The sequence below is a fragment of the Stomoxys calcitrans genome, chromosome 1, assembly GCF_963082655.1.
Source record: "Stomoxys calcitrans chromosome 1, idStoCalc2.1, whole genome shotgun sequence".
NCBI lineage: Eukaryota > Metazoa > Arthropoda > Insecta > Diptera > Muscidae > Stomoxys > Stomoxys calcitrans.
The window spans coordinates 237,894,599-237,906,949 of record NC_081552.1 but is presented as its reverse complement, the minus strand read 5'-3'; the positions used below and the strand labels follow the sequence as shown (position 1 = coordinate 237,906,949).

General features: G+C 46.1%; 2 protein-coding genes across 2 annotated transcripts in view; both read right to left on the bottom strand.

The window, feature by feature from the left end:
• Nucleotides 1–12,351, bottom strand: part of LOC106092331 (filaggrin) — a 199,333-nt gene that overhangs the window by 94,933 nt on the left and 92,049 nt on the right. The gene's annotated exons all lie outside the window — the stretch shown is intronic.
• LOC131997695 (uncharacterized) lies at nucleotides 449–3,861 on the bottom strand. Its single transcript, XM_059368986.1, has 2 exons — nucleotides 950–3,861; nucleotides 449–887 (listed from the first exon to the last, which is right to left on the bottom strand). Exon 1 carries the CDS (start codon nucleotides 3,859–3,861, stop codon nucleotides 1,087–1,089), a length of 2,775 nt encoding a protein of 924 aa, XP_059224969.1. The 3' UTR covers nucleotides 449–887; nucleotides 950–1,086.

Below are 12,351 nucleotides of genomic sequence, written 5' to 3'. Positions count from 1 at the left end.
CTCAGACGGCAAAGATTAACGTAGCATTTACGTTGCAGTGACCACGGAAGTTCACTGTTGCGGGAAAGTTTAACGGAGTGGTTATGTTGCAGTGACCACGAAAGTTCACTGGTTGCGGGAAAGTCTAACGAAGCGGTTACGTTGCAGTGACCACGAAAGTTCACTGTTTACGGGGCTCAGACGGCAAAGATTAACGATAATACACGGCTCTCGAACACTGTCACTTTAGTCTTTTGTCCATGTCACTTAGCACTTTTCACTCTACTCACCGATATCTCCTTGGCTTCACACTCGTTGCTTCGCCTCCGACGGTGGACTTCTGATTCCCTTTGCCTGTTGCACCCCTCCTTTTATTCGTTCTCACTCATACCTGGTTTTCAAATTCACCACAGCAGCGATCATCCAACGCCAGGCATTCTCCCTTCAACCATCCAATGTATATGCGTATGGTCGCTGTCGTTGCTGGCTGACCAACAATCATGTGGGGCCCTTGCCTATGCCAACCACATGTGCGTGTGTGTGTCCCTTGTTGTGGCTGGCTGACCAACGCATCAGCATAGCCCTTTGCCTATCCAACAGCCATGTGCATGCGTTTGTTCGTTGTCGTTGGTGGCTGCCTACCCATCCTGAATGTCGCCGTGGTGTCTGGCTGCCGTGAATATCACTACCATTGGCTATGCTATTTTGTTTGTAGTCATACGGTAACTTGTTATGATCATTTTTGGAGCTAACTTGTAAACAAGTATGAGGGCCACTCATTCAGGCGGGAAATCACTGCCTGCTTCTTTTGGGAACAAAAATGATAAAATGGTCATGGGCAAAACAATCGATACTGGCAGGGCGTACACACAGCGAATACACTGTGAGAAATTACCGATTAGTTACTACTACAAAATACACTGAGAAGAATAATTCAGTTCAAATTAATTCATTAATTCACATTCATTACCCAAAATTCATTTTAAATAATTCAACATAAAAAGGACAACACAGGTTAAACGCGAATGGAGACGACACTGAGTGTGGACGGAAACGAGCCAGCGACTTCCGTCATCACACTACTCCCCTCCTCCGGGAAGAGCTGGTTCATCTCGGCATTACGAACACCTTCCCTTGGCGGTTAACCATAATGCGGTAGCGGCGGCCGCAGATCTCCACTACCTTCTTGTACTGCCGATGCGGCACATGGAAGGCTAGGGCTACCCGGATGTGGCGTTGGAGGGCCGGCTGGACCTCGTCCGGCAAGCGCTCCTGGCAGTTGTAGGCGTAGTTCCGCTGTAGAGGTGGCGTCGGTACCACAATTGCGCTGGACAATCGTGCTGGTGGCGGGGTCGGGACCCGGGTCGCTGTCAAGCGTGGGTTCTCCCTTGGAACCAATATTTCGGTATCGGAGGCTGTGGATTCGGCATCCCTGGGGGATGTGGAGTTAGCCGAGCGCGGTGCTACTACGCCTATACTCTCTGCATCCGAGTCGTCCGAAATAATGAGGGACACCGTTGGTGAGGGTGTAGCTGGGTTTGACGGGGCGAATCTAAATGGCCGGGGCGGTGTCGATGGCTCCTCAGAGTCCGATGAAAGGACGATGGTATCTATGACGGGGGGGACGGCTGGTATCCTCACTAGTCGTGGTGCAACTAGGTCGCGTGCCGATGGTGCTGTTGGCCTTCGGGCTGGTTGTTCAGCTACCCTGTTTACGACTGTTGGAGTGGTTGGCCTTCGCATAGGTTGCACTGCTACCACTGGGCGCCGCACGGGTTCAACCACCATCCTCTCCAGCATTACGTAGCATGGGGGTAACTGCACCTTCGGCGTCTTCTTTGTTTCAGAAGGCCGTCTGCGGGATTTGGTCGGATGCTTTCGACGAGAACTAGATTGGCCGGAGTCTTTGCTGCCTCTCTCAGTCGCTTGCAGCTGCCCCTGCTGTTTATAGTAAGCCTTGGTACGCAAAGGTGTCTGTTCGGGGTTCATGGCTTTTGGTGGCTGTGTCGCTATAGATGAAGTATCTGGAGACGGGAGAGAAAAGATTGGAGAGGTTATATGTAAGCTATGTTCTCCCACTTTGTTTGAGTCAATGGGTTGGTCAACTTTGTCCGCTGTAGTGAAAGGTTTTATCCCGCTGAGATGGGCTGTTCGGACGTATCCTTTGGCACGTCCACGCCCTCTGACTATTACGGGGGAAGGGTGATCTAGAGACGGGATTTCGGAGGTTCGGCGGCAATGTGAATCCGGCATTCCGCATGGGCAAACTACGCTGATCAAACGATTGTGTTCGGTAATAGGAGCTGTATCTAGTCCTGATGCCAGGGCGGAGAATATGCAAGACATGCCGGCTAGGGTGAAGCGCGCTCCAATTTTGGCGAGAAAGTCCAATCCTATGATAACTTCCTCGGTGGCATCCGGCATGACTAGAAGCCTGATTGGTACTCGTTGGCTTCCAAGGTCGATGTCGGCCTCGATTGCATGCTGCACCTGACACTGAGAGCCGTCTGCCAGCAGCACCGTCGTGGTGCATGGGATTCTGGGATAGAATTCCTCCATAGCCTGTGCCAATGATTCGCTGATAAAGCAACGGGTTGCACCGGTGTCAATAGTGGCCGCTATCCGTCGATTCCCTATGCCGATGGTGGCCACAAGTCGGGTAGGCTCTACATGCAAAGTGGGGTTTAATCGCGGGGGCTGGAGGTTTTGTGGGGACCCGTCTCCACCGGTTCTTGGCGGGTCCGACTCACGTTTCCCGAGTTTTTCCCGACAGCAATGGATAGAGCGGATGCCACGCAGCCCACAGTCCCAACAGAAAAGAACGGGTTTGTTTCGGCAATGGACTGCAAAGTGCCCATTTTGACCACACCGCCGGCACGCTGTGCGTGGGTTGATGCGAGCGTTCTGGAGTTCACGAGATTCCTCTGGTTGCATCCTCCGGTGTTGCTCTCGCGCAGGCGGTGTCAAAGCAGGCAAGCTCTCCAGATCGTCAGCCATTTCTAACAGATCTTGTAGTGTGCGAAAATCACGTCTGCGGATGTACCATAAGTACTCTGGCAGGGCATTACGGAATATTCTTTCGACCTTTTGTTCCTCCGTGTAATTACTATGCCTCATCAGGTTTTGCATGCACAGCGAGTAGTTTTTGAACGACTCCCTTTGTTTTTGTCGTCGCTTGCGTATGTCGTCATCCAGTTGCTCGAAGAACCGGACTGGGAGAAAGAACCTTAGGAAGTCCGTTTTAAAGCTTTCCCAATTACGCCACGACCGATTATTATTCCGGTACCACACCAACGCTCGGTTTCGTAGCACCTCGGGCATCATCTTCGGGAGGACATTCATATCGGTGTCGTACATCTGCGAAAGCTCCTCTATTCGCTCGACAAATTCTAAGGGTTCCTTTTCCCCGTCGAAATGTACACCCCATTTCCGCACTTGATCCGCTACAGCACGAATATCGGTGGCGGGTGTCTGTGTCTGGGGCCGTGGATGTGTTTCTGTGTTTGCTGACTGGAGTCGCCAATATGTCTCTACGCTTGGTTCACCATGTTCCGGGGCCGCACTCGGCATCGATGTGTAGCCGGTGGCTTGGCCTCCAGTCGGCGTCGGGTCGGTCGCCTCGGTAATAACGATTGCGGGATCCTTAGCTGGGGTCGTATCCGTCCTGTTATCCCGTTTGGAAGATACGGTCTCATGTGTCGCTTGCAGCCCCAGAAGGCGTTTGAGGACGTCTTGGTCGTGCTGCCCACCTATGAATTGGCTAAAACGGCGCCGCAACTCATCGACGGTTCCACCGATTTCCAGGCCAAATTCACAGAGGTAGTTTCCCAATTCCTCCTTCCGTAAGTTATAGACCCACGATGTGCGCAGTGTAGTTGTCATATTAAGGATTCAACTCGTTGTAGTGGTCGAATAAACAGATTGTGGTACTCCTTTCGCTAGTGCGGTTGTTTGTTTCTCTACTCAGGTCCCTGCTCGGGCGCCACTGTAACGACAGGTTTCCCCTCGTGTGCTGGGGTATAACTCGCGGGGAAGGGTCCGTCACAGAAATTTATATTTGCCGAGACTAGAGTAGAGAACACGGAGTCAGGTTTTGGTTTTACAAATCTGTTTATTTAACTCAGGAAAAGTTCCTTAACGATTTAAACACTAAGGCCGAGACCTGGGATGGTTCTCTGTTGTGCCGAGCTAGGGGTACTTCGACGGTGGCTGCGCTCGTGAGACCTGGTACGGTTCTCTGGTGTGGGAACCCGGGTGTACTTCGATGGTGGCCGCGTCTGGGAGGCCTGGTACGGTTCTCGGTTGTATGAGACCTGGCCCGGTTCTCAGCTGTACGAATCCTGGTATGGTTCCCGGTTGTATGAGACCTGGTACGGTTCTCAGCTGTGAGCCCGGATGTCCCTGGACAGGGGCGTAAGAGGACTATGGCAACCCGCTCTGAGGGAGGGGTCCTGCTGGCGTGGACGATCGCAGTGCGAGATGGGTGAAGACCTGGACCGGTTCTTGCACCCTGGTGAGTGGCTTGGCGTGGGGTCCGCGAAGTGGGATCGTGGGACCGTCCGTCTTTCGTCAGTTATGTCCCTACCGTGCGGTGTCGGTCGGGGTCTATCGCTAACGCGGCGTACCCAATGTGGCGCAAAACAAACTGCCCACGGACGTTCGCGGTGTCGGCGGGAAACACGAGGCTAAAACGGTGCAGTGGCCACGAAAGTTCACTGGTTGCGGGAAAGTTTAACGAAGCGGTTACGTTGCAGTGACCACGAGAGTTCACTGTCTACGGGTCTCAGACAGCAAAGATTAACGAAGCATTTACGTTGCAGTGTCCACGAGAGTTCACTGTTTGCGGGAAGGTCTAACGAAGCGTCTACGGTGCAGGGACCACGAAAGTTCACTGGTTGCGGGGCTCAGACGGCAAAGATTAACGAAGCATTTACGTTGCAGTGACCACGAAAGTTCACTGTTTGCGGGAAGGTCTAACGAAGCGTCTACGGTGCAGGGACCACGAAAGTTCACTGGTTGCGGGGCTCAGACGGCAAAGATTAACGAAGCATTTACGTTGCAGTGACCACGAAAGTTCACTGTTTGCGGGAAGGTCTAACGAAGCGTCTACGGTGCAGTGACCACGAAAGTTCACTGTTTGCGGGGCTCAGACGGCAAAGATTAACGTAGCATTTACGTTGCAGTGACCACGGAAGTTCACTGTTGCGGGAAAGTTTAACGGAGTGGTTATGTTGCAGTGACCACGAAAGTTCACTGGTTGCGGGAAAGTCTAACGAAGCGGTTACGTTGCAGTGACCACGAAAGTTCACTGTTTACGGGGCTCAGACGGCAAAGATTAACGATAATACACGGCTCTCGAACACTGTCACTTTAGTCTTTTGTCCATGTCACTTAGCACTTTTCACTCTACTCACCGATATCTCCTTGGCTTCACACTCGTTGCTTCGCCTCCGACGGTGGACTTCTGATTCCCTTTGCCTGTTGCACCCCTCCTTTTATTCGTTCTCACTCATACCTGGTTTTCAAATTCACCACAGCAGCGATCATCCAACGCCAGGCATTCTCCCTTCAACCATCCAATGTATATGCGTATGGTCGCTGTCGTTGCTGGCTGACCAACAATCATGTGGGGCCCTTGCCTATGCCAACCACATGTGCGTGTGTGTGTCCCTTGTTGTGGCTGGCTGACCAACGCATCAGCATAGCCCTTTGCCTATCCAACAGCCATGTGCATGCGTTTGTTCGTTGTCGTTGGTGGCTGCCTACCCATCCTGAATGTCGCCGTGGTGTCTGGCTGCCGTGAATATCACTACCATTGGCTATGCTATTTTGTTTGTAGTCATACGGTAACTTGTTATGATCATTTTTGGAGCTAACTTGTAAACAAGTATGAGGGCCACTCATTCAGGCGGGAAATCACTGCCTGCTTCTTTTGGGAACAAAAATGATAAAATGGTCATGGGCAAAACAATCGATACTGGCAGGGCGTACACACAGCGAATACACTGTGAGAAATTACCGATTAGTTACTACTACAAAATACACTGAGAAGAATAATTCAGTTCAAATTAATTCATTAATTCACATTCATTACCCAAAATTCATTTTAAATAATTCAACATAAAAAGGACAACACAGGTTAAACGCGAATGGAGACGACACTGAGTGTGGACGGAAACGAGCCAGCGACTTCCGTCATCACAACTCTACCCTCCAAAAACGTCTTAAATTGGCATATGACCCACCATGACAATATGCGACTCGGTTTTTTTGTTTGTTCCGTAGAATCAAAAATGGTTGAACCGATTTTCTTAAAATGTTCACAGATTGTGTAAGTTTGTCTGGAATGAAACATGGGCTATATAATTTTTAGATAATTATATTATATAAAAGCTATTTGTTGTTTAAGTTGATTGACTTCCGGGAAATTGATGCTCATTTCCGGGACAAAGTCCCTGGGGTCCATCCCAACGTCAAACAGAATTTGTTTACTGACCGCAGTGGAGCGGGCCCGGTTTGTTTGTAGGTTTGTGTGTTCCTTATAGACTCAGAAACGGCTGAACCGATTTTCTTTAAATTTTCACAGATGGTGCTTAATGACCCCGTGGTGAAAATAGGGTACCACATTTTTTGATATCTGAAGGGGGAGCGGACCCTCCCCCTTACCATAATTTTCAGAAACGCCAGATCTCGGAGATGGGTGGTGCGATTTTAGCGAAATTTTGTGTGCTCTCATATAGTGCCCTAAAAATAAAAATTTGGTATACAAATTTCGGATGGGGTACCTAGGGGGGCCGCCCCACCCTAAAACTTACCAAACAAATATTTAGACCAATCACCACAATATGGGACTCAAATGAAAGGTATTTAGGATAAGAAAACATATCTGATATCCAATTGTCGGACCAAGTGATAGGGGGACCACCCCAAGCCCCACCCCTAAATCGGACATATTTACCGACCATGGCAATATGGGACTCAAATGAAAGGTATTTGCGAGTAGAATTCGAATCTAATATCGGAATGTGGGACCAAGTTTCTGGGGGTCCACCCCTTCCCAAAAACACTCCCCCAAACTGGACTTATTTACTGACCATGGCAATATGGGGCTTAAATAAAAGGTATTTGAGTGTAGAATACGAATCTGATATCCAGATATGGGACCAAGTGTTCGGCGGGCCGCCTTTCCCCAAAAACATACCCAAAGGGGACAAATTTACGATCATAGCAATATGGGGCTCAAATGAAAGGTCTTTGGGAGTAAAGCACGTATCTGACATCAATATTCGGGAAAAGTGTCTATGGGGACACTCCATCACCACAGCAACACCCAAATTTGAAGTATTTGCTGACCATTGCAATATGAGGCCCAAATAAGAGGGTTTTTAAAGTGGAACACGAATCCGATATATATTTTCAAGGCCAACTCACCGAGTGGCCGCCCTTCCCACAAAACACCCCCAAGCCGGTCATGTTTGCCGACTATGGAAACATGGGGCTCAAATAAAAGGTATGTGGGAGTAGACCATGTATCTGATATCAACATTTGGGGCCAACTGTCTAGCGGACGTCCCACCACCATAACAATCCCCAAATAGGACATATTTGCTCACCAAGACAATTTGGGTCTTATAGAGAGTGGGACTAAATATTCATAGTTTTTAGGGTCAATACCCCAAACCGGATATATTTGCTGACTTTTGCAATAAGGAATTTAAATGAGATTAGAAAACGAATTTGATATCCCATTTTTAAGGGCAATGGCAATATGGGGTTCAAAAAAATGATATATAGATATGTGAGAATAGAGCACGTTGTAGATATATTTTCAGGGCTTAGTGTTTGGGGCACCACCCCAATCGCCAAAACACCCCTAAATCGGGCATATTTACCGACCATGTCAATGTGGAGCTTTAATGAAAGGTATTTGGGGGTAGAGCAAGAATTGATACCCATTTTTGGGACCAATTTTCTGGGGGTCTACCCCTTCCCCAAAATACCCCATAAACAGCAATTTTTTAGTGACCATCGTCATATGGGGCTCAAAAAAAGGTATTTGGGAGTAGAAAACGAATTTGATATCCAAATGTAGGACCATGTATTTAGGGGATCACCTCTTCCCCGAAACACCCCCCAAAAGGTAAAAATTTTTCGACCATGCCAATATGTGGCTCAAATGATAGGTATTTGAGATTAGAAAACGAATTTGATAACCTATTATGGGGCCGTGTGTTTGGGGGACGCCTCATCCTGTAAACTCCTCTTCAGCCAATGTCAATATGGGGTTTAAATAAATCGATAAAAATACTTTGTGGAGAATATAAAGTGCAGTGTGCCAAGCTTTTAAAGTTACAAAAATTTAACATCTTAAATATTTAGATTAATTCAAAACCTTAAAAAACATTCCTAAAAACAGGCCAAACAAGAAAACTCCAATTTCCAAGGGAATTTGCCAAATAAAACACAAGAAAAAACATGTAAAAGCTGTGCAAATTTGAATAGGCAATCCTAGCCACACACCAAACAACCAACCACACACTCAAACACACACCACAAACCTATTCAATGCCTGGGAGGCAAATAAGCCCATGAAAATACTATGAGCTTGGCTTATATTTGGAATATGCTGCGAGCTGTATCGCATTCACCATTTTGCAGACGCATTCATCACCATTGCTAGTCTCGAGCAAGGCAAATAGGCAGATGAGCCAACAACAACAAAAACTCAAATGGAGTGCCCCCAAAATGAATGGGAATTTTGGGGGGGAGAAGGGGAAGCTAAAACATAAATATATATTTCACTTTATTTCTTTCGTTTTCCCTCTGACAAAATAAACAATGCACGAGTAAAAGGCAAATAAACACACACTAACAAAAATGGGCCACCGCATATAGAGGCAGACAGACACATAGACAGACAGACGTTACAACAACAATGGACATGTAGTGCCAGGATATGCAAAACACCAAAACAAATGAAGGGAAATAAATGAAAGAATTCGCATATGAAAGGCAACAAATCCAAATTAAAGGCAATGGATGAATGGCAAAATACGTTACGAATGTTGTAAGCCATCATGCACACAATAATCGCCTCTAAATCTTCATTTTGAAAAGGAAAAGCATACAGATTATGCCAAAACATACATTTCCATCCATTTATTTCCGTGATGTGATGAGTGCGAGGGGTTTTAATGGAAGACACAAACAAGAGATGATAGTAGAACCAGTTTCCTCCAACGTTTAAATGGGGTTTATTTTGGTAAGAGAACGAATGGCTTGAAATACTTCGATACCAGTATTCAACCAAATGGAATTCAAAGAAAAGGTTACGAAGGCAGCTAATACTGGAGACTACCATAGCGCAAAGTTTAGCATGTCCATCTATGACGCTGAACGCCTGGGTTCGAATCCTGGCAAGAACAAGAGAAAACAAGTGAAAACGAGCCAAGTTCGGCCGGGCCGAATCTTATATACCCTCCCACCATAGATCGCATTTGTCGAGTTTTTTTTCCCGGCATCTCTTCTTAAACAAAAAAAGGATAAAATAAAAGATTTGCTTTGCTATTAGAGTGATATCAAGATATGGTCCAGTTCGGACCACAATTAAATCAAATGATGGAGACCTGTGTAAAATGTCAGCCAATTCGAATAAGAATTGCGCCCTTTGGGGGCTCAAAAAGTGAAAGAGAGAAATCGATTTATATGGGAGCTGTATCCGGCTATATACCGATTCAGACCATAATAAACACGCATGTTGATGGTCATGAGAGGATCCATCTTACAAAATTTCAAATCGGATAAGAATTGCGCCCTCTAGAGGCTAAAGAAGTCAAGACCCCAGATCGGTTTATATGACAGCTATATCAGATTATTGACCGATTTGAAGCTAATTTAGAGCAGTTGGTGGAAGTTATAGCAAAACACGTCGTGCAAAATTTCATTCCAATTGGGTAATAATTGCGCCCTCTAGAGGCTCAAGAAGTCAAAACCCAAGATCGGTTTATATGGCAGCTATATAAGGTTATGGACCGATTTGAAACATACTTGGCACAGTTGTTGGAAGTCATAGCAAAACACGGCGTGCAAAATTTCATTGCAATCGGATAAAAATTGCGCCCTCTAGAAGCTCAAGAAGTCAAGACCCAAGATTGGTTTATATGGCAGCTATGTCAAACTATGGACCGATTTCAATTTTATTTATCACAGTTGTTGGATATCATAACAAAATACTTCGTGCAAAATTTCATTGCAATCGGATAATGATTGCGCCCTCTAGAGGCTCAAGAAGTCAAGACCCAAGATCGGTTTATATGGCAGCTATATAAGGTTATGGACCGATTTGAAACATACTTGGCACAGTTGTTGGAAGTCATAGCAAAACACGGCGTGCAAAATTTCATTGCAATCGGATAAAAATTGCGCCCTCTACAAGCTCAAGAAGTCAAGACCCAAGATCGGTTTATATGGCAGCTATATCAAACTATGGACCGATTTCAATTTTATTTATCACAGTTGTTGGATATCATAACAAAATACTTCGTGCAAAATTTCATTGCAATCGGATATGAATTGCGCATTCTAGAGGCTCAAGAAGTCAAGACCCAAGATCAGTTTATATGGCAGCTATATAAGGTAAAGGACCGATTTGAAACATACTTGGCACAGTTGTTGGAAGTCATAGCAAAACACGGCGTGCAAAATTTCATTCCAATCGGATAAAAATTGCGCCCGCTAGAGGCTCAAGAAGTCAAGACCCAAGATCGGTTTATATGGCAGCTATATCAAACTATGGACCGATTTCAACTTTATTTATCACAGTTGTTGGATATCATAACAAAATACTTCGTGCAAAATTTCATTCCAATCGGATAAGAATTGCGCCCTCTAGAGGCTCAAGAAGTCAAGACCCAAGATCCTTTTATATGGCACCTATATCATATTATGGACCGATTTGAACCATACTTGGCACAGTTGTTGGAAGTAATAGTAAAATACGTTGCGCATGATTTCATTCCAATCGGTTTAGAATTGCGCCCTCTAGAAGCTCAAAAAGTCAAGACCCAAGATCGGTTTATATGGCAGCTATATCAAAACATAGCTATATCAGGTTATGGCACAGTTGCTGGAAGTCATAGCAAAACACGTCGTGCACAATCGGATAGGAATTGCGCCCTCTAGAGGCTCAAGAAGTCAAGACCCAAGATGGGTTTATATGGCTGCTATATCATACAAACAGAATGACGAAATTAGTATACCCCCATCCTATGGTGGAGGGTATAAAAATATTCCAGCGGTGGTTATCCCCTAATTGGGGATGTAGAAAACCAAGCAACCGCTCTGATTGGTTTTAACTTGGCCGGCTTATCCAGGGTCAGAGTTTAACTTGGTCTTGATTCATTTCAAATGTGAACACAAACCTCCCCGCGGTGTCACCTGGGTAGCTACCTTTAGGTTAGGTTAGGTTGAAGTGGCAGTCTGCCATCAGGCTCACTTAGACGTTTTCGTCCATTGTGGTATTACAGGAACATGCCTACCATTGAACAAATCTTTTTTAGGGCTTAACGATATATCTCAATTCAGCGTTGATCCCCGAAGACTATTAGTTTGTATCGGCCCCGATTCCAGCCTGCATTGTCACAAACTGGAGGCGATCCAGGGAATTCCGCAAGAACATCGCAGTATACTGATGAAAGTTCATTGACTATCTCACTCCAATTATTCCTGGGTATGAAGTTCTGTTCTTGTCGCCCATCTTACTATTGTTCGCCCTAGTTCTTTTAGGCATGGGATGCCCTCCAGGTGACCGCAGCCTTGCGGTGCAGTTTCCTAATATAGATGTGAAGTCTGTACAGCAAATCCCCGAATCCAATTTAGGGAGTCTCTCTGCCTACAGGGAGTTTTAGGATCATTCGCACCAAGTCTCTCAATGAAACTGACTGGAACTTCTATTATTCCAACCTATTAAAGGGCGTGTTGGTTTGCCGGGGGAGGCCGATGGCCTAGGCAAATTATAGGCATGTGAAGATAGAATAGGTTCAGCCTTGTCCTTAACACTCGAACGAGGTGTCTTCGCCAAAACCGCCTGCTGACCAATCGTCTGTCGGCTAGTGGAGCCTGGACCGGCCGCTCTACCAGTCAAAGTTTCAGTAGCAGACAAATTTGGTAACTTTCACCAAAAATTCGGCCAGAATTTATTTTTGATTTTTAAGGATACTTCTATCTGCATTATTCAAAAAGAATTTTTAAGATATCTTTATTCGTTTTTTTCTTTGAATTTTTTCAATTTGCATTATCGTTTTCAGAAAAATTCAATTTTCCCCCTCATTTTTGGAATTTAAATAACCAAATATCCGCACAGTGGACCAATCA

Excerpts from the sequence above, each read along its gene's own strand:
- LOC131997695 (XM_059368986.1), bottom strand. The coding sequence starts at position 3,861 with ATGACAACTACACTGCGCACATCGTGGGTCTATAACTTACGGAAGGAG.